Genomic DNA, 27,569 nt, shown 5'->3' with positions numbered 1-27,569 from the left:
GAGAGTATTTTTGTACGCCTGTGTAAATGAACACAAGCTTGTAGCTGCAAAGTCTGCAGATGTTGCGTTTTATTAGAAGAGACAAGATCCCAACCCTCATCCAGCAGTGGATTGACAAAAGCGCTGTCCATGTACAAGATTGCTGGAAAAGACATCATGGGTAAACGCTGATTTGGGGAAGAGTGAAAACGGGAAGTGTTTTGAAGTGACGGCACGATCCGGCTTGCAAACAGTAATCTTTGGGCGTTTGTAAGCTGGACGTTGTGTATGGGGAGTGGTGGTTGTGGTTAGCACGCCGCGCTACAAATCCGGCCACTCGAGTTCGATCCCCCCCCCCCCCCCACATTCGTAACAATCATCTGAACCGGTCCTGAGCCTCCCCTGGGTCGACTCGGCCTCAAATGAGTAACTGGTGCAACATGTAAACATCGCCAGTATGCAAACAAAAGGCGACCGGGCGTGGTGCTGGCCAACAACCCCCACGTGTGGCGTGTGGGGCCTTCATAGGTGCCCGCTAATGGAACTTACCGCAGAACAGAGGCGCTCACTTAACGGAATTTACCGCAGCACAGAGGTGGATTTGTAATAATTCATCCCTCCCTGCGAGTCCATGAATTGTCACAAATCAGAACCACAGATTGCATTGCTGCGTCTCTGTATTGCTGTGGCCCAGCGAGGTTCGTGAGGCTGATGTTGCATGAAAACGAACCGCTCCCTATCCCTGAACTTGTGGCAATTCGAAGAACCGTCGTGATTCAGGGTCACCATTAAACTGTGGTGAATATAGCGTCCTCTAGCGGCTACAGGGGTCACATTAACCCACGAATAATAAAAACAACGTTAATGGTTATACTGTACACGAAATTAGATAGGAATAGGTTTGACCCTTTCTGGCGATAAAACAGATGTACATTGTGTGTTCAGATGTACATTGTGTGTTCAGATGTACATTGACACTGGCGAAAAAGGTCCCATGATACGAAATTAGATGCATGCATCGTGAGCCGAGACGTAGACATAACTACATTGATGCATCTTTACACCCCCAGTGAAACCCACGTGGCATGGCAGTGACGAAACATCGATTCGAACTAATTGGTTTTTTTTGGGGGGGGGGGGGAAATATGGCGCCTCTGAAATCTTCTCAATGCCACGTGCACAAGTTACACTTCATATTGTTCAACTTCACGATCGTTTACATTTAAGGCCGGTCTTGGACACAACGCATCTTCCACGAGTGGCCAGACAGCAGACAGAACGTCTTGTCCCTGAAGGTCACTGAGCGGCCGTCAGGAGACACGTCTTGGGTGTCCTCTCTGTACAGGTCACGTGCTCTCACCTGCTCACACACACATATCACACTCTTCTTCCCCTACTGGGACACACACACACCCATTCTCTAGGCCATGTGCACGCGTATTAACAATACATAGTCTTATCCTTTTTTTATTCAACCAGGTGCCGCCGGCCCATTGATGAATAAATGTAAACATTTTCTAGGGGATCCATGCTCTTTGGTTCTATTCGGTAAAGTCACGTAAAAGTATAAAACAAAAAAAAATTCACGACGTTTCGGCCACAACACAAGTGGCCTTCATCAGGTGAAGGGACCAGACTGTCTCGAGGACAGCGCTGGAGTGAACACAGCCAAGCTCAGACCGTGACCTTTAAGCTGTGTGAGAGGAATTAAGGTGCCTTGACACGTAAAAGTTTTAAACCTTTACGTGACTTTAACGAACAGAACCAAAGAGTATGGATCCTTGCTGTCACGAAAGCTTGAAATCTAGAATTTTCTAGGGGAACCTGTGATTCAGAAGAGGCACAGAAACGTCCCTCTGTCTCTCGGTGTAATTCCAAGCGTGCGTCTCTCCCTGATGATTTACACACAATGCTGATTTCTGATTGTCCGTGTCAGTGTCCGTATTTATTATCCATGCAATGTACACCGATTTAATCTTTCTCAGGCGCAGTGCTTTTCGTTGTCAAACCACTGCAATTATTTTCCAAAAACCTCCACTCGCCCTCCTCTGCGTTGCGTTATTCTGATCCCGCTCCATCTTCAGGGGTTGCCCCAAGAGGTACTTGATGTGCCATATCCCTCCAATATAAACCCAAACCTTCAGTTGTGTCGCGGACCTGCTGTCCACGACGTTACGTTTACTCATTCCCGTGTCAAAGTATAACTGCCCCGTGTCCTGTCCCCTCGGCTACAAGCGCCACGGTGGCTATGAGATGTTAACGACCTCGCCCTGTATACAGGAGGTCGTGGGTTCGAGCCCGATCCCGACCCTGACGCGTGCTGCTGTATATTTGGAGTTTGTCTCTCTCCCCGTGGTCCCGTGGATTTTCCTCCGGGTCCTCCGTTTTTTCCCCTCCACATTTGGAATCAACATCGCGTGTTTCGGGTATTCGGCTGCTATAAATGTCCACACGATGATGATGAGCCACTTTGTTGAACAATCGTTTGTGCTCAGTGGGCCTTACTTGATAAAAGGGGTAAAACACGAAGAAAAAATAAGCTTAGTTTCACAACTCCTCCACGTACAAGATTTTATTTTCTTAATTAAATGTTTACGTCGTTGCCTCGGGGCCGTGCCCCCCCCCCCCTCCCAAACTCTCATCGTCCAAATCCGCCTCGAGCCCCCCTCGGCTCCCCTCCCCTCGCTCAGGGCCACCTCACCCCTCGCTCTGCCGCTGCTCCTCCTCCTCTCCGTCGTCCCTCTCGGTGTCGGCGATGGAGTCGGGCAGCGGGCGATTGGCCGTCTCGGGCAGCGCGAGCGTGAGTGCGGCGGCGAGCAGGGACATCGCCCCGAACATCGCCATCGGGCCCGCGTGGCCCGGGGGGAAGGCGAGGCTCACGAGGGGAGCGAGCACCCCGCCGAAGCGCGCGAACATCGACGACATCCCCACGCCCATCTGCCTGCACGCACACGCACGAGGCGCCGGCGGGGGCAGGTGACAGGAGGGAGTGAGGGGAGGAGGGAGGGAGAGGAAGGAGGAGGGGGGAAGGAGGGAGTGAGGGGGTAGAGAGAGAGGGGGGGGCAGAGAGGGGGGGGGCAGAGAGGGGGGGCAGAGAGGGGGTAAAAAGAGGGGGGGTAGAGAGAGAGGGAAGGGGTAAGGAGAGCAGAACAGGAAATATTTTGTGAAATCTTTCATCTAAAAGGGGGGGGGGGGTACATAAGGCAAAGCATTAAAAAAAACGAAACAAAACGAAATGATGAACGAAGCAAAGTCTGGAAAAATCCCGACGGCTTCAAAGCCTCGCCAGCTTCTAGGGCGGCGAAGACCGGACAGACACGTTTTTTGGTTATTTTAATAAACAGAAAGTCCAAAAACTCAGCAACAAGAATAAGTGAGCATCGTAGACCAACACACTCATTCCGATTTAAAACAAAGGCTACAATCTACAGTAGTGGGTTATCAACACTCATATACGAGTTTAATGCTAAAGTTATTCACAAATATTGGGAAACATAAACCAAATAATAATTATGAAGTATTAAACCGAGGGCCATCCAGGGGAGATGAGGCGTGGTGGGTCGATCACGTGACCAAGATAAATGTATTCCATAGAGAAAGAGCGTCTCCCAACCGCCTTTGTCTTCCAGCAGCACGTGATAGAAATTTGCATACGCGGGCAGAGGGCATCTCCTCTTAAAAATCAAACACCACGATGGAAGCACTGTAAACACTGCCACAAACATACCTTGAGTCACGTACAGAATCATAACTACATAGTGGTACGGTATCGAGCTATAGGAGGTAAAATAAAATGTTTAACTTCAAAAGCCTCAACACACCCCTTTGTGAGAGGCAAAAGAATGTCACACCAAGAGGGAAGAGGGAAAGAAAAAACCCCGCCAGAGAATTCTTGTGACCATAATCAACCGGGGAGTAGCAATGTGGGGCACCTGATGGTTCCACGGATGAAAAGATGGGCTTGAGGAGGGGGACAGGAATCAGGCCAGGGTGAGACTTAACAGGTGGCTTAATAAATCAGAACACACGGACACGGACACACGTACAACTCCTCCCCCCCCCCCCCACAACACAGAGCGAAATCAAAGGAAGTTCCGGTCCATGGTGAGTAGGCGAGCCGAGGTGGGTGAAATTCCACATAAAACCAGCGACACGACGCACACAGATCAGCTCTGCAAGGGATAGTTCTGCGAGCGACAGAAGAGGGCGGCGAGCGGCAAGCTCCGGGGTGGGCCCTGCGATTGACCAAGGATGGCGAGGCTTTGCCGAGTAGCGATGTGTCGTCAAGTGTGAGTTCAAAAAGTTTATTCGACATCGAGTGCCAGCTCCCACCAGCAACTACGACCATCGTACGACCAACTGCTACCATCGGCTCTGCAAGCCATCACAGCTACCAGCGGCAGAAGACGGCGATCGACTACCGAAGATGACCAACCACAGAAGATAACGGCCAGCCTCCGAGGGCCGATCAGTCACCGAAGAGTTCGGCAACGTCAAGCAATCAACGTCGAGAAAGGGCGGAAAGCGCCAAGCATCGACCAAGCCAGCAGAGAACCAGCTGCACGCGCAATCGACACCGCCAGAGAGACGGAGCAGGAGCGAGCACGCCGCGGCGTCGCCAGCGCCGCCGAGCAAGGGTGTCAGCTGCCAGCGGACGAGCTGCGGGCGCCACCTGACGACGGGATCATCGCGCACCGACGGCGAGCGTCGTGCCGACTCTTCTAACCGGCTGTGGACCGAACTCCGGCCGCCCGTGAGAAAGAAGGAGAGCCAAGCTGTCCGTATGATACGCACACCGCCACACATGACAACGCATCACCTAGCGTCTGCTTGACACGAAGAATTGATCAAGGACACATCCACACTCAACACATACCCGGACTAAGAAGAAGAAGAAGACTCGTGATAAGTGCGTCAAGTATCAACTGATAACGAAGAACACGGCTGCCATTGGGTTACGGGGAAACGGTCGTTTAGAAGTATTTTAGTAGTTATATTTCTTTTGATTTGCATAAATATCATCAGTTAATTCATCGATGAAAACTAAACGTTTAGAAACCTAAGTTACGAATCTACACACTCACAGGGAAAATATTGTGTTGAAATCTTTCTTTTGATCACAGAATCTGCCCGCGAATTGATTGAAGCCTTTGCCAATTTTTGATTTAAAGCTTTCGTGACTGCTGTGGTTTCACACCTGATGATGATTGCTTGTGTTGCAGTCGAAACGTCGTGAGAATTTTATTGTTTTATATTTTTATTATTTTATTGTTTCCCTTCTACGTGACTTTACCGAAAGAACCAAGAATATGAATCCTTAGCCAATTGATAAGTATTTGCTGAAGCAGGCATACTGCCGCACACCATTGTTCCAAACATTTCGTTAATTACATAATCTTTCCCATGAATTCACTGCCGTATACGTTTGCCTTCGGGACATGTTTCTTTATTGCCTTCATATGAATATCGTTGCATGAATGTTTAAGGACCTTTTCCTATCGCCGTATATGCTCGCGTTACTCTGAGGAATTAATCGATTGTTCTGCTACCCAGTTAACAAACGTGATAATTGAGGGTTAAATGTAGGGATCAATGAGGAGAACATCTCCAGGAGTACTGTGTTGACAATTCCAAGCATAAGAGTTCGCATATTAGAGTGTTATGTTTTTGTTTAGAAATTAAAATTGCTTAACACAGAAGTGTCTGCGTGGTGCCTTCCTAAGTTCATGCATAATAATCTTAATTATAAGAACTGTATCCTGCGGTGAGATTTGAATTTGGAGACCTGATATAAACACACTAAGATATAATCAGTAAATGTTAAAGCGAGAATAATTGTGTTATACCGATTGATAATACGAACCGAGACAACGAAGCCAAGCTTAATCTGGCATACTTACAGCACACCTGCACAACTTCATACAATAAATTGTACGATCCCGATTGATACTACCCTCGACAACGAGGCAGGGCTTAATTATCATAACCGTGTGCATCAGCATAATCGCATGCAATTGCATAACTTAACACGATGACGCCTCCCTAATTAGCATAATGTGTGCGCATAATTACATCAATGAACATAAATTCGGATAATTACGCATTTTGTAAAATTTCATTAAATTTTTATTATTTTTATTAAAATTTCAAGACCCGGCATATACAACAGAGGGAGGGAGGGGGGGGGGTTTACCATGAGTCGTGGATTTGGGGTGCGGCAAACCAAAACACAGAGAGGCAACAGCCGCGGGGGGAGATGACGTGGCCGAGGTGGTGCAGAATAAGTAATAATAATATACTGTACCCTGTAGTCTTGAGTGTGGCCACTCAAAGCCACCGTCGTTTGTGTTAAACAAGACCACCTCGTGGGCTACCCCCTCAGCTACAGCTACTCCTCACAGTTCAACGAGACCACCTCATGCCCTAACCCCTCAGCAACAGCTACTCCTCACAGTTCAACGAGACCACCTCGTGGGCTACCCCCTCAGCTACAGCTACTCCTCACAGTTAAACAAGACCACCTCGTGTGCTACCCCCTCAGCTACAGCTACTCCTCACAGTTCAACGAGACCACCTCATGCCCTAACCCCTCAGCAACAGCTCTTGCATGCAGGATATTATTTTTCTTCGTAAAAATCTACCGCACTGCTCTCCAGGCTATATTGCCCCATCCTCTTCATGCCTCTCCTCCCCAATTCAATCAGGGGTGAGACCTCCCTTTCTCAGCTCGATGCATTCAGATAGGCGTCAGACGCCTATCTGAATGTAGTATCAAGACTGTCACCATTAGATTTTGAATTTCACTTCTCAGACTGTCACCATTAGATGGTGACAGTCTGAGAAGTGAAATTCAAAATGTTAAAGCAGCGCTGCAAATAAACGGTTACAATGATGCACATATCAACAGGGCATTGAATGCCAAAACCAAATAAAATAATACGAGCATTGAAACTGCCCAAGTAATTAAAACGATCAAAATACCGTGCATTGCGGGAGTAACTGATAAACTAGCCAGATGTTTGGAAAAACAAAACATCCGAGTCAGATTTCGCACGGTACGCCTTAGTGCTGCATGGAAGCGAATCATCAAATAATGCATTATTGAAATGCATGCCTGCAAAGGGCAGCGTACTTTAATAGGGATTGCCATCGGTAAGGCTATTTTAATAAACACAAAAGACAGGAAGGACAAGTTTAAAGGGCTCTCATAATGCACATGCGTCATGTATGTTGCTTCAGTAATCCCCCCCCCCCCCACTCACTTTGTGCAAGACCGCAGAAGGGTGGTCACCACATCTACGCCTCTATATAAGGAACGAAACAGGAGGACTTCTCCACAAATCTGGCTGTCGCCTGATGAAGGTAGTTGTAATTATTGGCGAAACGTCGTACTCAGTTTGTAAATGTTGTGGCTTGGCTCTCCAACACACCGGTGTAGTGCTGTACTAGTGACGAATTGGCACGTTCTGGTTACGTGACAAACCTTATTAGTTGGCTGTGTCGGGTGGTGGCGGGTTTAACGACACATTTATATATTTACGCGATCTAAACCATGAAAAAACCCTCTTATGGATGATATTGGTCGTGAAAGCCTCCTACGTGTTAAACTCCAAACATACAGACATCAGGGTCAGGCTCGAACCCACGACCACCTTGCATATCAGGCGAGCGCCACTGCTCCCCAAACCTCCCCCCCCCTCCCCAATGTCCAGTAACAAACCTGATGACCGTCGGATAGATCTCTGCCGTGTAGATGAAGATGACGACGAAGGAAGCAGTGACGCCGAACTTCCCGAGCATCGCGAGCCCCGTCCGAACGGTGGACATGTCTGTGTGAGTGGAGAGACACGCGGTGGGGGGGTGATACGGTCTAGGGTCTGCTCTGTCAAGCGAAGACACAAAAGGGTCGGACAGTCTGAGCTCGGGTTCGTCTGGGGCAAGTTTGTAACCATCGGGGTAGCTTGCGTGCAGCGTCACGAGACTTACTGCATCACAACTGGCGTGCACGTCCGGGGAAGGGGGGGGGGGGATACAGGCATGACACAGTGTAACTGGACATCTGTGAAATTAGAACTTTATAGCTCTTGGGATTCCTCCAGTAAATAAAGATTCCGAGTCCGAATTTTAAACAAGCTTCAAACAAACGTTGGCCACTAAAGAGAATGAGCGGCAATGCGATCTCTGCTTGTCTGCCGTGTGTTCTGCTCTAGCTGCCACAGCCTGCTAAATTCTCCTGTTTGATATGTAAACTCCTTTGTCAAGGCGCTCTGCTCCTCCCACCGAGCTTAAAAGACGCTGCGAATCTTAGCGGCGTTCATTGAAGTGCTGTCGTCCCGACAGTTCTGTGCCTTAACCTGAAGAAGGCCACTTGTGTTGTGGCCGAAACGTCGTGTTTTATTTTTTTCTTTTCTTTTAAATCTGTTTTTACCTACGTGACTTTACCGAATAAAACCAAAGAGTATGAATTCTTGCAGCCACGAAAGCTTAAAATCTAGAATTAACAGCCTTGCGTCGTCGAGGAAAGGCTGTGGCGGTGCGACGCCCATTGCCCAGTCGTGCCGAAGGAATTTAACAAGGGGAGCTCGGCCTTTAGCGGGGAGAGTGAGCCCCCTTCAGTCCTCCCCAACTCCATGGAGCTCTATCGGACAACCGTGGAGGATGGTGACGGCTTGGAGAGGCACCCGGATGATGATGACAACGACGATCGCAAGGCTCGTACCGCTTGGCACGGTCACGGTGAGGATGCAGAAGAGGCCCCCGAAGGCCAGGAAGCCGACCTGGGACATCCTGCGGCTCTTGGGGAGCGTGGCGAGCAAGAGGAAGCGCGCGGGGATCTCCACGGCGCCAAAGATGAACTGCGTGAGGAAGATGTCCAGCCCCAGGTCGGAGATTCCCAGCGAGAGGCCGTAGTAGACCAGAGTGATCGCGAACCTGCGGCAAGCGACGTCTCCTCTCACTCGCCATTTGAGTGGCAACTAATTCAGCCACTCATGATGATAAAGACAAAGATCCCCCATATAGCCTTAACAGACTGTAGGGGCAAGTGCTGTTAGCGAGCACCTATGAAGGCCGGAACGGTACACGAGGGGGTGGGTGGCCAGCACCACGCCCGACCACGCTTAGATCACGACCTTTAAGTTGTGTGAGAAGAAAAAGACCAAGCGCCTTGACAAAGGAATTAGCATATAATTTAGCATTGAAATGGCTCATTGAAATAGCTAAGTTAAAGTATACACATCCGCAGAGGTACCCCTTGACAAAGGAATTAGCATCGAATTTAGCATTGAAATAGGTCGTGATCTAAGCGTGGCTTCTTCCACTCCAGCGCTGTCCTCCAGACAGTCTCGTCCCTTCACCTGATGAAGGCCGCTTGTGTTGTGGCCGAAACGTCGTGTTTTTTTGTTATTTTATTTTCACCGACATGACTTTACCCAATAAAACCAAAGAGTATGGATCCTAGCAGTCACGAAAGCTTTAAATCTAGAGCTGTTACCAGTAGACCGAGCTGTTACCACTAGACCGGGCTGTTACCACTAATTCTATTGTCTACCAATCTTGCCCACAGGTGGTAGAACGGGCTGTTACCACTAATTCTATTGTCTACCAATCTTGCCCACAGGTGGTAGAACGGGCTGTTACCACTAATTCTATTGTCTATCAATCTTGCCCACAGGTGGTAGAACGGGCTGTTACCACTAATTCTATTGTCTACCAATCTTGCCCACAGGTGGTAGACCGGGCTGTTACCACTAATTCTATTGTCTACCAATCTTGCCCACAGGTGGTAGAACGGGCTGTTACCACTAATTCTATTGTCTACCAATCTTGCCCACGGGTGGTAGAACGGGCTGTTACCACTAATTCTATTGTCTACCAATCTCCCAGCGGCATGCGCTCCAGTGACTCATTCCACGTCACTACACAGAGATCGATTTATGGCCACGGCTAACATCGGTGTTGACTGGGCCATCCCGCTTTACCAACCCGCGCTAAACCAGCGTGGTGAAATATGGTCAAACAACATTCACGGCCGGCATGGTGTTGGGAGACCTTAACTCAGCTGTGACTGAGAAAGGTTTGAACATTGATGTGTTTATTTATGATTTACTGTCAAGGTATAAACCCCCGGCACATACAAGTATTAGCATTAATACACACCTCCAATTAATCTTGTCGGCTACATACGGTGCGAAAGAAGTTCAACGCACATCCACAAAAACATTTTATGTTCAGCCTGCACTCACGTTTTTCTGTTTGACAAGTTTACCACCGTAAAGTGCTCAAATTGGTTTAAACTTGTTTTGCTCTTCTGCGCAAGTGACGCTCACCAAGAGTAGAAGAGAATGAGGGACTGTTTCCTCAGCCGCGGCGTGCGAAAGAGGTCCAGGACGGAGTGGGCCTGCTGAGGACTCGCGGCCAGTTTCTGCTTCACCATCTGTGGCACGGGGGGGAGGAGGAGGAGAGAAGCGACATGACCGGCCTGAAACCACAGCTTCTCACCTCGGCCGCTGGTAATCCGAGTGCGGGCTTCGCCGGGAGTTGAATTTCAATTGTAGTGAATTCAACCTGTTGAACTGAAAGTTTGAGTGAATGCATTGTACATGCTCAACGGAGAATGCATGCTCAACATGCACACCAAACATGAAGAATATCCTCATGGGTAGGCATTGCGATGATTCATCCCCGAACAATTCAATTAGAAATTTGGTTCCGTATTTCTCGTTTTTGCCTCCTCGTTTGTGCGGTTTTATTCAGCACGATGTGGCAATTAATCCCCCTGGGAATGATTCGATTTCATAATCAGTTCGATAATTGTTTGCGCAATTTGATGACAGTAGCGGCAGTGAAGTGAGTGCGGAGCTCCAGTGTGCAAGTTCCCAGCCCGAACCTCCGACTTCAGGAGGTCATCAGGAAGGCTCATGCCGTTGATCTCCGCTGCTCTGCGCACCAGACTCTCCGCCTTGTCGTGCTGATTGTTTGCCAGGAGCCACCGGGCGGAGCGGGGTAGCAGCCTGGGGGCACAGAACTCAATACATTCACTATCACATTCACTATCACATTCACTACCACATTCACTATCACATTCACTACCACATTCACTACCACATTCACTACCACAGTCACTACCACATTCACTATCTATCACATTCACTACCTACCACATTCACTACCACGTTCACTACCACGTTCACTATCACATTCACTACCTATCACATTCACTATCTATCACATTCACTATCACGTTCACTATCTATCACATTCACTATCTATCACATTCACTATCACATTCACTATCACATTCACTACCACGTTCACTATCACATTCACTACCACGTTCACTATCACATTCACTACCACATTCACTACCACGTTCACTACCACATTCACTATCATATTCACTATCACATTCACTATCACGTTCACTATCACATTCATTATCACATTCACTTTCTATCACATTCACTATCTATCACGTTCACTACCACATTCACTATCACGTTCACTACCGCGTTCACTACCACGTTCACTATCTGCCACATTCACTACCACATTCACTATCTATCACGTTCACTTCCACATTCACTATCTACCACATTCACTTCCAGATTCACTATCTACCACATTCACTTCCACATTCACTATCTACCACATTCACTACCATGTTCATTATATATCACGTTCACTTCCACATTCACTATCTACCACGTTCACTACCGCATTCACTATCTACCACGTTCACTTCCACATTCACTATCAACCACATTCACTTCCACATTCACTATCTACCACATTCACTACTACATTCACTATCTATCACATTCACTATCTATCACATTCACTATCTATCACATTCACTATCTACCACATTCACTATCTATCACATTCACTATCACGTTCACTACCAAGTTCACTATCACATTCACTACCACATTCACTATCACATTCACTACCTATCACATTCACTACCTATCAAATTCACTATCTATCACATTCACTATCTATCACATTCACTACCACGTTCACTACCGCGTTCACTACCACATTCACTATCACGCTCACTATCACGTTCACTACCACGTTCACTATCTATCACATTCACTACCACATTCACTATCTATCACGTTCACTTCCACATTCACTATCTAACACATTCACTATCACGTTCACTTCCACATTCACTACCACGTTCACTATCACGTTCACTACCACGTTCACTATCACGTTCACTACCACGTTCACTACCACATTCACTATCTATCACGTTCACTTCCACATTCACTATCTACCACATTCACTATCACGTTCACTTCCACATTCACTACCACGTTCACTATCACGTTCACTTCCACATTCACTACCACGTTCACTATCACATTCACTACCACGTTCACTACCACGTTCACGATCACATTCACTATCTATCACATTCACCATCACGTTCACTATCACATTCACTATCACATTCACTACCACATTCACAATCACATTCACTATCTATCACGTTCACTACCACGTTCACTACCACATTCACTACCACGTTCACTACCACATTCACTACCACATTCACTATCACGTTCACTACCACGTTCACTACCACATTCACTACCACATTCACTATCTATCACATTCACTATCACGTTCACTATCAATCACATTCACTACCACGTTCACTACCACATTCACTACCACGTTCACTTCCACATTCACTATCACATTTACTACCACAATCACTATCTATCACATTCACTATCACATTCAATATCACATTCACTACCACATTCACTATCACATTCACTATCTATCACGTTCACTACCACGTTCACTACCACGTTCACTATCTATCACATTCACTACCACGTTCACTACCACGTTCACTTCCACATTCACTATCACATTCACTACCACGTTCACTACCGCGTTCACTAACGCGTTCACTATCACGTTCACTATCACATTCACTACCGCGTTCACTACCGCGTTCACTATCACGTTCACTATCACATTCACTACCACGTTCACTATCACGTTCACTATCACATTCACTATCACATTCACTACCACGTTCACTATCACATTCACTATCACGTTCACTATCACGTTCACTACCACGTTCACTACTACGTTCACTACCACGTTCACTACCACATTCACTACCACATTCACTATCTATCACGTTCACTACCACATTCACTATCTATCATTCATTATCACGTTCACTATCTATCACATTCACTATCACGTTCACTATCTATCACATTCACTTCCACATTCACTACCACATTCACTATCTATCACGTTCACTACCACGTTCACTACCACGTTCACTATCACGTTCACTACCGCGTTCACTACCACATTCACTATCTATCACATTCACTTCCACATTCACTACCACGTTCACTACCACGTTCACTATCACGTTCACTACCGCGTTCATTACCACATTCACTATCTATCACATTCACTACCACATTCACTACCACATTCACTACCGCATTCACTATCACATTCACTACCACATTCACTACCGCGTTCACTACCGCGTTCACTACCGCGTTCACTTCCACGTTCACTACCGCGTTCACTACCGCGTTCACTATCACATTCACTACCACGTTCACTATCTATCACATTCACTATCTATCACATTCACTTCCACGTTCACTACCACGTTCACTACCGCGTTCACTACCACGTTCACTATCACGTTCACTACCACGTTCACTATCACGTTCACTATCACGTTCACTACCACGTTCACTTCCACGTTCACTATCACGTTCACTACCACGTTCACTACCGCATTCACTACCACGTTCACTATCACGTTCACTACCACATTCACTACCACATTCACTACCGCATTCACTATCGCATTCACTACCACATTTACTACCACGTTCACTATCACGTTCACTACCACATTCACTTCCACATTCACTACCACATTCACTATCACATTCACTACCACAGTAACTATCACGTTCACTACCACGTTCACTATCACATTCACTACCACGTTCACTACCGCGTTCACTACCGCGTTCACTACCACGTTCACTTCCACGTTCACTTCCACGTTCACTACCACATTCACTACCGCATTCACTATCACATTCACTATCACATTCACTATCACATTCACTATCACGTTCACTTCCACATTCACTACCACATTCACTACCACATGCACTACCACGTTCACTACCACATTCACTACCACATTCACTATCACGTTCACTATCACGTTCACTACCACATTCACTACCACATTCACTATCACGTTCACTACCACGTTCACTACCACATTCACTACCACATTCACTATTACGTTCACTACCACGTTCACTACCACATTCACTTCCACATTCACTGGTACCACTCGCGCCTCGCAGCAATGCCCTGGGTTCGACACCCGACTTGGGCGCCTGTGGTTGTAGAGTTTGTATATTCTCACCCCCCCCCTGCTCTGGATGGGTTTCCTCTCATAGCTGAATAGACAGAATGAAACTGGTATTGACCAAATATCCCGATGTTGCTTTTTGTGTTTAGTTTGTGGACATTCCCCCAGCATCTCCAATTAGCACGGTTAGCTACAAACGGTGCGAAAGAAGTTCAACATACGTACACGCTTAAAAATGACCTGCAAATTATTAAACAGGGATTCCACACATCAGCCACATTGCCCTCCGACTGTCAAAATATGGCAGGACCCTCTTGAAGACCAAGACGTTTCTTTACTATTTGACAACATCCCTTCAAAATGCCTGCAAACTGTTGCTTTACTTTCCAAAGATCTACATTCGTAATGAGTAAACCAGAGAGCGGCACGCACTTCGGAAGCTTTTGCGAGTTCCAATCCTGGTGTTGAGAGTTGACACAGCACATCATTCCTCCGGGGTTGAAAACATTCAGTACCATTCTGTGGCGACGCCAACAGTGAATGTGCTATAGACAGAGTTGCCGACACCAGAGAAAGGTGCAGCAGGGGACGGGCACTGCTCCAATGCTCAGTCGAGCAGAAAATCACTCGACTCCCGAACAGTGTTTAGTTTGAAATGAATGGATGCTCGATCGAGCATACAAATTGCTGTCCTGCGTTGACAAGCTCTCATTCACGGCCGTTATCTGACCAGTCTCCTTACACCGCGGACTGCGGAGAGTCGCGGGGCCACGATGGAGCTCGTCACAAGAGGCTGCTCGCTGCCCCCAGAACCATGACCGTCTTAGGCGAGTGGCGTTCCTCTGCTTGCTGCTGCACCTGTTGCCTGAAACTCCATCCCTCTGCAAATAGACAGCAGCGACGCTCCCTCCGTTCCTAAGCAGCAGCGGCGAGGCTCGTCTCTTTTGACGAGAGCATGGGGGAACTCTGAGCTCAGCTCCGCACCCACGTAGTTACGTGTGCGCATTATGCGCGTGTTACGAATTGCGGGTTGTAATTACCACGCGAGCAAATGTCATTTCGCGCAACGAGGATCGACCGAGGTCACGGCGCACGCGACCACACGATTCAAAGTTCAGCGCGACAGCCGCCGCCGTTTTCCCTGCCGGGGTCATCGTCGCCGTGACAAGCACGGGCCTCGCCGCCGCCGCCGGTGCCGCCGTTGCTCCTCACCAGATGTAGGCGATGAAGAGGATCTCGGGGATGGAGATGGCGAGCTGCAGTTGGCGCCAGTCGCGGATGAAGTAGGCGACGGGTGCGAGCAGCATGTAGCCCACGCCGAACGCCTGCTGAGTGGCGATTCCGGCCAGCATGCGCTCGCCGATGCCCGTCCACTCCGTGGCTGGCAGCGGTGGCAGCAGCAGCAGCAGCAGCGGGTAGCGATCAGGCGTTGACTCGAGAAGCATGTTTCGCTTGTTGTCGTCAATTTTAAATTGCGTGCCAATGTTACGCGTGGATGTGCCAACGAGGCAGACAAAAGCGAAGAGCGATAGAACAATATAAATGAGTTCATCGAGTCGTTGGGGTCAACTGCTGCATACACAGTCGTTGAAGGTGGTGCTCATGAATGATGGCGATGTTGATTGTAGTGGTGGTGATAATGAAGGTGAGAGTGATGATGTTGGTGGTTGTGATTATTGTGGTGGCAGTGTCGATAATGGTGGTAGTTAAGATTGTGGTGGATTCGATAGGCACGTATGACCTGACTTCCTTGAATCATCTCCCGAGTACAATTAAGCAATGTCCCATTTACCCAGGCATTCATTATCAACAATTGTATATCAACTGCTGAATAAGGGCTTTCCCATGCCCTGGCCAACCCATACAGTCCTACAATGCCACAATCCATTTCATTCTTCTACGTAACTCAATCTCATTGCTCCATCTTCGCAGTAGTTGCCCTCAAGTGCACATTTACCCCTTTGACTTCTCTTCCATCACCGCCATGTCCATCGGCCAATATCACTTCTAGCTATTCCGATGGCTCACCTTTCTTAACCATCAATTTGATGTCTCTGTATTCTTGGGTCTTTCGGTAAAGTCACGTAGATAGGTTCAAAGAAAATAACAAAAAACTACAACGTTTCTATCGCAACACAAGCGGTCATCTGCAGGAAAAGGGGGGTTAGCTACCAAGGCAAACTGTTTATGAGGGTTTGAAATGGGCGTAGCCCAAATGTTAGCAGCCAATGATAATGTAAGTGGTGGGCAGCCAACCCGACGGTGGTTGGTTTTCCACCAATCAAAGGGCTGCCAGGTGAAAATTAGCATGTTAAAGAGAGATTAGCAAGTTGATGGTAGATCGTAGAGCCGCAACCAAGGGGTCGGCGGGCAAAGCGGCTGTGAAAGCGCAAGTTTAAAATTGGCGTAAAGCACAACTAACATCGGAAGGTGGAAGGATGGGAACATGGGAACATTATAGCCAATTATGACTTAAACTCGTTAATAACGTCCTTCCAGTGATTTCTCAGTTTGTACCCATCTTCTCTATTGAAGTTGTGTCTGTGTCTGTATATGTGGATGGCTTCATGAACGAATCTTTGTTGATAGCCAGTGGGCTTGCAAAGTACCTTCGTCTTAGAGAAATCAATTTCGTGTGAGCCCACCGCATTCAAACAATGATCAGCCATGGCCGAGGTATTGGTCCTACCGTGTTTCAGATCTGCCTTATGTTCACCAACGCGGTCCGAGATATGTAATTTCGTTTCCCCAATGTAACTACTGCCGCAGACACAGCTTAGTTTGTAGACGCCGGGTATTGCATGTCAGAGATCACATCCTTCACAGATGGGATCAGATCCCAAATTGTATGTACTGTGTTAAATCAAACCCGGATGTTGTGTTTGCTCATGATATTGGAAATCTTTTTAGTGACCCCTGCTATGTATGGGAAGGTGATGGTTTTTATTGGGTCTTCAGATGGTTCTTTCCCAATGGTTGGGGTGATAGCTTTACGGATTGTGGAGTCTGAATATCCATTCACCTTGAGAACTTGATGTACGTGTTCCAGTTCACTGGCTAGGTGATGATGGTCGGAAATTCATCGAGCTCTATGGTGTAGAGTCTTCATGAGGGAATTCTTCTGTGATGGATGGTGGTGGCAGTCAGGTTTTAGGTAGGCATCCATATGGGTGGCTTTCCTGTAGACAGCGTGTCCCTTTGAGACATCTGGTCTCTTTTCGATTAAAACATCCAAGAATGGTAACTTTCCATCCTTTTCCACCTCCATGGTGAATTTGATGGCTGGGTGTATGGAATTGATGTGGTTGAGGAATTGGTTCAGAGCTGGTCGGCCATGTGGCCAGATGACGAACATGTCATCCACGTACCTCTTCTGGATAGCATCTGTCTAAAAAATTTCCATGAAGACATTGGCTACAACTGGAGATAAGAAAGAACCCATTGGGGTACCTTCAACTTGTTTGTAGAATGTCCCATTCCAGGTGAAGTCAGTGTTGGTGAGGCAGTGTCTCACCAGGGCCGGTACATCAGCATTCAGTCCTTGTTGGACCAAATCTTCAATGATTGCAATGGTGTCAGGCACAGGAACTTTGGTAAACAAAGAGACCACATCGAAACTAACGAGCAAATCACCTGGAGATAGTGAGATGTCCTTAATTAAAGATATCAAGTGAGCTGAGTTGAGTACAGCTGAGGTGGTCTTACCAGTGAATGTTTGGAAGGTCTCAGACAGAAATCGGGCCAGTTTGTAGGTGGGTGAGTCAATGGTGGAGATGATAAGACGAAGGGGTGTCCCTAATTTATGGATTTTTGGTAAGCCGTAAAATATGGGTGGTCTAGCAGCAGAGGGTTTTAAGGAAAACCGCTTGGTTGGTTTGATCAAAGATGTCGAATCAGTGATGATATTGTTGGTTTTCGTAAAGAGGCCGTTGGTGGAATCTTTTAATTTTGGTGTAGCTACCATCATTAAGTAGGTCCTTAATTTTGTTTTTGTATGTGGGTTTGTTCATGATAACTGTGGCATTGCCCTTGTCGGCTGAGCGGATGACGATGTTATCTCTGATGTAATCTCTGTCTCCGATTTTACATTTCTTCCCCGATCAATGTGCTTATTATTTTTTTCAGTGTAATTCCAAGCATTAATCTCTACATGCTTCTTTCGAAGGATTTATTTATATTTTCCCATTATATTTTGTCAGCGTCCATGTTCCTGGCCCATGTGTTACTAAGCTCCCAATGTGTTACTAAGTCTAGCATCTCTGGGTGATTTAAGACTCTGGTTAAAGGAACCAAACCTGAGGTCTGCAGTCATATTTTCTGACCGTTGTTAAAAATAGGTGTTCCATTAATGTCTCTACATTAATCTGGCACGAACTTAAGGCCGCCACAGTGGCGAGATGTGAACTACCTTGCCTGGAATTTACATGTTCTCCGTGTAGATACGTGGATTTGTCTCCGCATCCTCCGGTTTTTCCCTCCACCTTTAGATACATGCGTTTATATTATTTGGCTGCTACTATAAATGTCCACATGATATGCCACTTTGTTGGGCTATCACTTGTGGCCAGGTCGATACTGAACAAGAGTTTTCTATCGCAATGGGCCTTACCTGCTAAAAAAAATGTTTGTTTAGTTTATATCTGCTTCCAGACACCTGACCATGGCTTAATGTCGGCCATGTATTTTGTAAAGTTTAGGAGCGGGTCTGCTCCCCCCACTGCCGCCCATTAACGACGCCCCTCCTTCCCCAAGCGAGGCTCACCCAACACGAAGGCGTTCATGATGACGCCCGAGATGGCGACTCCGACCATGAAACGGGCCAAGGCGTACATCACGAAGTTGGGCGCGAACGCCGCCCCGAGGCCGAAGGCCGTCTGAATTGCCATCGAGACGAGGATGACGGACTTACGGCCGTACCTGCAACGATACATCACAGTTTTAAGTCGATTAGCACCACTAGCTACGTACGGTGTGAAAGAAGTTCTACGTACAAGTGATCAAGTCAACCACCGCCGTTTCAGGTCTTTGTGGTAACCCAAACTCCAGCCGGGGCACTGCACAAACAGTGTCGCATATTGTTGATGGCCGGTTCACGGAGTTTTGCGGAAGTCTCTACGAGAACCGACGAGAGCACGATTGGATGCCTCGGAGATTAAGCACTTGCTAAACGAATGATTCTCGAGCTCGCGCGAATCACGCATCGAACCTCGTGCGTGAGAATGGCTTAATTTGATCCCTGCGTTTTATGGGAGGGTGGAACAGTGGCACGGCGGATAGCGCGCTGCACTGTGAACTCGGCACCTGTGGAGCAGGCTTATTTAATTCGCTCCTTATATTCTCCACAGCTACGGTCAATGATTATCGTGCGTGTTTTGGACCGTGCATTGTTAATTTGCAAACCATGTCTCTCCAAAAAGAGACCTGTCTCAGGGTGTTCCTACCTGACAATACATGTCACACGTGTAGAAGTTAAAACTATTGTCTCAGAGAATGTATACAACGGTGCACACGTTCATTCAAAATAATATATTGATTTTTTTTCAGCTTTTTCCTGTCAGCCAGAGGTTAGATATAATAATGTTAATAATAATATTATATTACGTAACATCGTTCATGCAAGTTGCCCCCTAAAAACGCTGAACTTTGCAAACCACGTTCTACAACAAATATGGATGGGACCACCACAGAGAAACAAAACAAACAAGAGCTGGGGTATGGGGTAAACATAACACGAACGAGCGAGTCCACTCCAGAGAAACACAACAAGAGCAAGGGTATGAGGCGAACATAACACGAGCTATGCCAGGCGACAGTAAACACTGGAGGAATGTCCAGCCAGGTGTCCATGCACGAACCCTGGAGGATTTGTCAGGGTCTCAGAGCCAGAGTCACTGGCCAGGAGGCAGCGATATAAACACAATCTACACTTTGCTGTGGACAATAAAGTCATCTCACTCATTCTCGATCTGTTAATGCCCGACCAAAACATTTGGAACTTGATCGCTCAAAGAATGCCCTTTCTTCCTCTCCGATCTAAAGAAGAATCTGATGCTAAAACTGTTGACTTCGAATAACGACAGGTTCACTTGCAATTGCATTTGACTTTTATATCGTTGTCGGATTACATTTTCGTGCAATAACCCTATAACTGTTTACGGTTTTGTAACCTAATTGTAATGGTACTAGAATGCGAGTATAAAACTTATCCGCCTAAACCGACCTACGCTACAGGGAATTAATGTTTTCACATCGATTTAGCTAGACTACGTCGCCAGGGAAAGGGAGGTCTGGATCGCCACTACTCAACAAGCTGCCACCGCTACCTTCACCAGGACAAGCAGACCGAGAAACGAGCGAGCACTGATTTATGTTGATTTCTGTTCGTGCAGTATTCTCTATTTCCCGTGTGATAGTTGTGTTTGTGCTGCTTTCTATTTGGTTTCTTGCTGCTGTACATTGTTTTACTTTTTACATTTTGGCCACTTTTGCAAAGGCGACTATCCTTGATTTCTTGAGCTCTCACCTGAATAGAGGTTTTGGGGTTAGATTGAGTAAATATAAATGTGTCGTTAAACCCGCCACCATCTGACAGCCAATTAGTAAGGGTTGTCACGTAAACAAAACATGACAATTCGTTGCTAATACAGCATACCGATGAGTTGGAGAGTAAACCCACAGCATTTACAATTCTAGTACGACCTTTCGCCAGTAATTACAACCAGCATCATCAGGCAATATCAAGAGTTGTGGAGAAATCTTCCTGTTTCGGTCTTACATAGTGGGATTAATCTGATGTCACTTGTGAGCCAATCAGGTGCAAAGGCCGGGGGGAGGGGCTGGGGTTAATGTGTGCATATAAATTACAATGCATATCCATTACCGATTTCATTATTCATAGAATAATCAACATACATTATGCATGCATATTATGCATGCACACCATGCATATACAGCCTACCGTTTTTGGGTGCAATAAATCGCAATAGCTGTTAATGTCTGTTTACAGTTTATTACCATCGACGTATCGTGATCTGTATAGGCATGCAGTTAAGCAGTGTATACTTGATAATTCGCTTCCAAGCAGCACTAAGCCTGTAACTATCAGAACGGTTAAAATTATTAACATTTCTCTCAATTTCGATATTCTCTAATTAGTCTTGGCCAGTCCTAACACAGAACTCCAACATAAGAATCAAATGAGTGTCCTTGTTGGCACGCGTGTTCTGCCACTGCCAACAGTTGTATTTTGGAGTATTTAATATTCCTTTGGTGTTCTTTTAGTCTCAAGCTGATTATTCGTCCTGTCTGACCAACATAGCATTTGCCACAGGAGCAATTTATCCGGTACACACCTTCTATTGATCGCTTTGGTAATTCATCTTTCGTACCAGATATTCGTTTTTTGTGTTCCGTGCCAAATCTCACTCGGATGTTTTGTTTTTCCAAACATCTGGCCAGTTAATCAGTTACTCCCACAATGTATGGTATTTTAATAAAAGTAATTGCTTGATCAGTTCAACGCTTGTGCTATTTTATTTGGTTTTGACATTCAGTCCCCTTTTGATTTGTGCATCATTGTAGCCCATTCAATTGCAGCGCTTGTTTAACATGTTTAATCTCACTCCTCAGACTTTCACCATCTGACACTTTCTTAGGCTGATGTATGAGCGCCGTGATGAGAAAGGTTTTCTGTGCGCGGTGGTGGTGTGACTGCATTCAGATAGGCGTCAGCGTGCGTTTTCCTTCGGTAAGCACTGATATTTTACCGTTTCGGTTGCACCCGAGTAGAATATCCACAAATGGTTTATGGGAGAGTTCTATCAGACACCAATTCCACGGTGAAATCTATGGATGGATTTTGCTAATTGAAATTATTTAGAAATGATTTAAGTGTATCTTTACCGTGTGGCCAGACCACCAATGTGTCATCCACATATCTAAACCAAACAGAGGGTTTTAGTGTGCTTGAAGCTATTGCTTTTGCTTCAAAGTCTTCCATATACAAACCTTACTAATTGGCTTTGTCGGGTGGTGGCTGGTTTAACGACACATTTATATTTACGCGATCTAAACCAAATCCTATATTATGGATATTGGTCGCGAAAGCCTACGTCTTCAGCTCTCACCTAGTTCAATAAAATAAACCGGGCTTGACCATGGCCAGCGTCACAGCACCCCAACACACTGTGGCTGACCGAGCACCTTCACATTTCCTTCCATACTCGACCACCCTGTAATCACCTCGTGCATCTCCTCTCAACAGGAGAAACCAAACGCCATATCTCGGACCGCATTCGTGAACATAAAGCAGACCTTAAACACGGTAGGACCAACACCTCGGCCGTAGCAGATCATTGTTCTAATTCAGTAGGCTCACATGCCATTGACTTTTCCAAGACGGAGGTTCTTTGTAAGCCATCTGGCTTCCATGAGAGATTCGTTCATGAGGCTATCCACATATACAAACACAGAGACAATTTCAACCGAGAAGATGGATTCTATCTTAGCAATCATTGGAAAGATTTGATAAATCATTTCAGTTCTTGATTGATTGTTCACGCTTACAGTGGCTTTCAGACAGCATACATAAAAACAAATTTCGTCTCCCCCCTCCTCTTTTCAAAAAATAGATGGACTAGTCCTGGCAAACAGCCAATCGTTGCGCGTGACGCAAACGTTATTTTTATATATATAAATAAATAAATATGCCGTTTTCAAAATAAATTTATGCAAACCGACACACCTGATGATGACCGTTTGAGTTATGGTCGAAACGTCGTGAGAATTTTTTATTGTTTTATATATATTTTGTTATTTTGTTGTTTCTCTTCAACGTGACTTTACCGAAAAAACTAAGAATATAATAATAGAACCATCTCCGTTACCCTAATCCAGCTGCTCCACACCTCGCACACTGCACTGTAAGTAAGCACACGTGATTAGCGACGTTGATAAATTAACATGCTTCATCGATGGATCAGAGTCCACCCATGGTAGTAAAACCTGAATGGTAGTGATTTCTGCATATCTCCATATATATAAATGGCAAAGTTGTGAATATGTGTGTCTGTTCAAAATGTTTAGCATACTTCCCGACATGCAACAAACTGGAAATTTGCCATGTGGGTACTTTCCAGACGGTACACCATGCAAACATTATAAAAATACACTTTTTGGGGGGGAGGAAGCTCAATAATGCATATATTTTTTGCACAGCAAGTGAGCTGTGACGTCAAATCTGTCACGTGACCCGCGCATGTGGAGGCGTAACGCATTGTAGTGTAGTGGTTAGCGCGTCGCGCTATGAACCCGACTCCCCGAGTTCGATTCCCGCTCACGGCCACCACCAGTGACGTTTATTTCAACCGCTCCTGGGCCTCCCCTAGGTCGACTCAGCCTCAAACGAGTAACTGCTATGGTGTGTGAACATCGCCACTGGGGAGATAAAGGCGGCCGGGCGTGGTGGATCCAAGTCCCGGGCGAAGCCGGGTAGTACAGCTAGTAGTATATAAAAGTTAATTTGTGATATTATCGTTGGTTATCACGAAACGGCAAACCCCAGCGACTATGGCCATGCAACCCAACACTATGGACCTCATAGTAAACCACTGTATGCTGTGTTCCTTCAATGGAGGAACAGCCAAAACGACACAAACTCCTGAAGACCTCCCGTCGTGGCGCGCAGACCTTGACGTTGGCATTTAGTCCACGAACACTGCCATACGCAAGAGTAGAATCACACAAAAATGCTTTGCAATCAACAAACATTTGTCCACGGGTTTGGCACAAACCCATTTGTCCATGACATTGATGAAATCTGTTTGGCCTGTCTGTGACAGTTAATTATTGACATTGTCACTGTGGAGTTATGTTGCTGAGGTTCCTAATCAAAGCCCCATTGAGGGCCCGAACACAGCTCTGCATGGCTTTGATCGATCCACCAAGAAAGAAAACAGTGGTGGCTCCATCAACCGCTTCGGAACGGCGACCGCTCGCTGCTGTGTGCACCACTTCCACACGCGGGACCCGAGAAATGACCCCAGAAGAAGATTACCTTTGACCCGTGTGTGCGTGCGTGCGCTGTGTGTCTGCGACTCGTTGTGAGTGCGCGGTTCTGGCCACGTGAGACACACTTGTCAGCCATGGTCCCAAGCACGGGAGCCCCCACCATCAGGCCCAGCATGAAGATGGACGAGCCCACGTTATTGAGGTAACTTCTCGTGCAGACCAGGTCCCACTGCCAGCGACACGGGTGACAGGGACACACACGCGCACGCACGCGCACGTGCAGGGGGGCATCGAGGCAACGGGAGGCACACGCGGGGAACACAGAGATGGATGCACACGCACACACACATGATCGACACTGCATGGGGAGACATTGATCCAGGAGTGGATTGACGCCATAAAGGCTGCGAAGAGCGTTGAATTTTGGTCTCGATGTACGTCCCTGCGAATACCATGGAAAAATCCGCCTTAGATTTACTCCCATCACCTTCCACTTATTTAGTGTAGAGTTTGATCGCAGTTGTTTCTCATTATTCTTCGGTGACAATAGTATTGCTTGCATCCGCGTGTGTATTTGTGTACCGTTGGGTTTCCGAGGAATATCCGTAACCCGAATGATCCGTATGTCGGAAACTGAACAAATTTCCCCCCAAATCAACATCAAATGCCATAGTTGTGAATAGCTGTCTCTCCCCTACCGTTTTCTCTCAGTACTGTATCGTGCTGCCGTCTGTTTTCTACCACTATCGCTGTGCATATGCTCTGCAATTCCTACGATTCTTTCATTTGATCGAATATCTACCCAAACTCTACCCATGCCGCAACTAATGGAACCCATACTGTACTGTGTCCAATTGTTTATGAATATCACGAACAATAGAAAACAAACAATGACGTAATGCTGCAAAAGGAAAAGAGACGACGTGGCGGGGAGAAGAGTCTACTGGGGGTAACAATGTAACAGTGGTCTACACTCTACAGGACACCACCCCATTCGGGAATACGCAGCTGTTCCACCTTACGCCTCGCTCCGCTGCATTCTTCCGCAACCTCACCGCGCTGAACTATTTGCGCTTACGTAACTAATGCAAACATTTACGCATACGGTATTTAAATTATTATTTGTACATGATTTATGGGAGCATTCCCGTAAAGGCGGGTTTCCGTAAGTCTGATTTCCGTAAGCCGGGTGTCCGTAAGTCGGGTCTTCTGTAACCCGGGGACGGCCAGTATTTGCGATGTGCCATCCGCAGTTTTGGTTTCTCCTGTGCGAGCCAGGGCAGTTGCGTTTATCGCTGACGCGTGACTAAGTTCCTCGCAGTAAGTGCGAACACGTATGTTTTGTATGTTGTACTGCTGTCAGGTGCAGTGAGGGAGGAACTGGGTGCTCCACCACAGATTTTGACAACAGTTGGATTCCAAATTGCGCTGAATGTGTGCTTTGTATGGTAGTAAACACAGGAGTATACAACCCAAAATAATATAAACTCGCTTTTTTTGCCCATCCAAGGACGGGTGTATATTGCAGTAAATCTGAAATATTCAATATAGAAAAAGTGTTCAGCTCATGATTATTAATGAGGGGGGAGGGGTTTGCCCCATGTGGAGTGACGTCACCCGTATATGGTTATTGTGGAGGGGTGCGGCATGTGGAGTGCGCGACCTCCTTGTGCGTCAGTGTAAATTTCCACGCGTGCATGAATATTAATGTTTCAGTTTCATGAACAAGAAAATATCTTAAAGTGACTTCGCGCAAACAGAAAAATCCAGGATAAATGAAGGGGGGGCTCTTTTGCAGTGACGTCACGCACGAATGTAGCACTGTTGCTGCGTAGATGCCTTTTTTACCGTCACTTTCTGTAAAGAAACGTCACTTTTGGAGCGGCTTTGCGTAATAAATTATTTAATTCAGCTCGACCTTCCTCTGCATGAGTGTAAAAATCCACCCACTCATGAATATTAATGAGGGAGGGTGGGACTCATGAATATTAATGAGGGAGGGTGGGCCTCATGTGGAGTGACGTCACGCGCGGGACGGACAGACATTTCTGGGTGATTATAGTTGGTAAATAGCGAAATAAATAACCAACGTCTCCACTTAAAGTTTTTTTCACAAGCATTGATTTTAAAAATGCAACATTCTGGAGCGCTTTCGACACAAAGTGGGGGAGTTGGTTCTTTTATTTTTAATTTATTTTATTTTCTATCTACGTGACTTTACCGAAAGAACCAAGAATATGAATTCCTGCAGTCAAGAAAGTTATAAGTGATTGACCTATTGCGTGCGCCCCCCCCCCCCCCTCCATAGCAATGTGAAATTCCCGTCACTGACTCGAAGGGGCATTAAACAGAAGACGATTACCGCCTCAATGTTCCTTTGAGCAGGAAGCCACACTTTCGAGTCTTTTACCTTATCGTATTACAACAGCAGGTGCTGCTGCAGATGACAGTGATGCTCATGGAGCTCCGGGAGGCTCCCTGCGTGCCGACTCACCTCGGTGACCACGGTGCTGGTGAAGACGCTGCGGTCGTAATCCCACCCCGTGGCGCATGGCTGCCACCCGCTCTCGTTCAGGCGGCTGCCGCACCGCGGCCGCTCCGTCCCGTTGGCAGCTGCCGACTCCCCGGCCGTGGGGGGAGCGGTGGTGGCCGAGGGCACCGGAGCGTGGCCCCCGGGGGGGTCGCGGCAGAAGTGTGCCGGGGTGGCGCCCGCGAACACCGACACGAGCATGTGCATCGCGATGGAGATATGCGGCAGGCAGATCCACGTGTACAAAATCATCTGGAACTTTCCGAAGCCTCCGATCTTCTTGAGAACGTCGTCGAAATTCATCGCTGCCGAACGCGACGGGTGGCGCACGTGTGCGCTGCCTGTGTATATCTTTGGAACTTATCGCGAACCCGTACGTAAGCCGACCGTGCTAATCGGAGCAAGTCGTGAAATGTTGCCTCTCTGTGTGTGTGTCTAGATATTCATGACGATGCGAAACAGATTCGTTAGGTCGCTCTAAATCAGTGTTCATCGAATGTCCTGCGTGTCAACACGCCCCGCGTCCAACCAACGCCGCCCATAACAAGCAACAACTCTGACGAATCGCCAGCCTTTTTTTTTCCTTCCTTCCACCGAAGCGTCTTTCACGGCTCACTGCTGACGCGCGAATGAATGATTGTGTAGAAC

The 27,569-nt window shown here is 46.9% G+C and overlaps 1 protein-coding gene across 5 annotated transcripts; it reads right to left on the bottom strand.

Moving 5' to 3' along the window:
• Window positions 1-52: 52 nt before the first annotated feature.
• On the bottom strand, window positions 53-27,569 carry LOC116951311 (organic cation transporter protein-like). Of its 5 annotated transcripts, XM_032969858.2 has the most exons (10): window positions 26,886-27,569; window positions 24,517-24,620; window positions 19,146-19,300; window positions 15,596-15,764; window positions 10,868-10,991; window positions 10,308-10,414; window positions 8,699-8,910; window positions 7,700-7,808; window positions 2,681-2,920; window positions 53-1,375 (listed from the first exon to the last, which is right to left on the bottom strand). In XM_032969858.2, the coding sequence occupies exons 1-10, from the start codon at window positions 27,222-27,224 to the stop codon at window positions 1,357-1,359; spliced, it is 1,578 nt and encodes a 525-aa protein (XP_032825749.2). In that variant the 5' UTR covers window positions 27,225-27,569; the 3' UTR covers window positions 53-1,356. The 5 variants fall into 5 exon arrangements, with proteins under 5 accessions (XP_032825749.2, XP_075928471.1, XP_032825763.2 ...); XM_076072356.1 differs by lacking the exon at window positions 26,886-27,569 and having other exon boundaries at window positions 24,517-26,829; XM_032969872.2 differs by lacking the exon at window positions 26,886-27,569 and having other exon boundaries at window positions 53-1,339; window positions 24,517-26,829.

Source organism: Petromyzon marinus, chromosome 3 (genome assembly GCF_048934315.1).
Source record: "Petromyzon marinus isolate PM22_M1 ecotype Great Lakes invasive population chromosome 3, UKy_Petmar_22M1.pri1.0, whole genome shotgun sequence".
NCBI classification, from domain to species: Eukaryota; Metazoa; Chordata; class Hyperoartia; order Petromyzontiformes; family Petromyzontidae; genus Petromyzon; species Petromyzon marinus.
The sequence above is the reverse complement of the archived record's forward strand: the minus strand, read 5'-3'. Positions and strand labels throughout refer to the sequence as shown.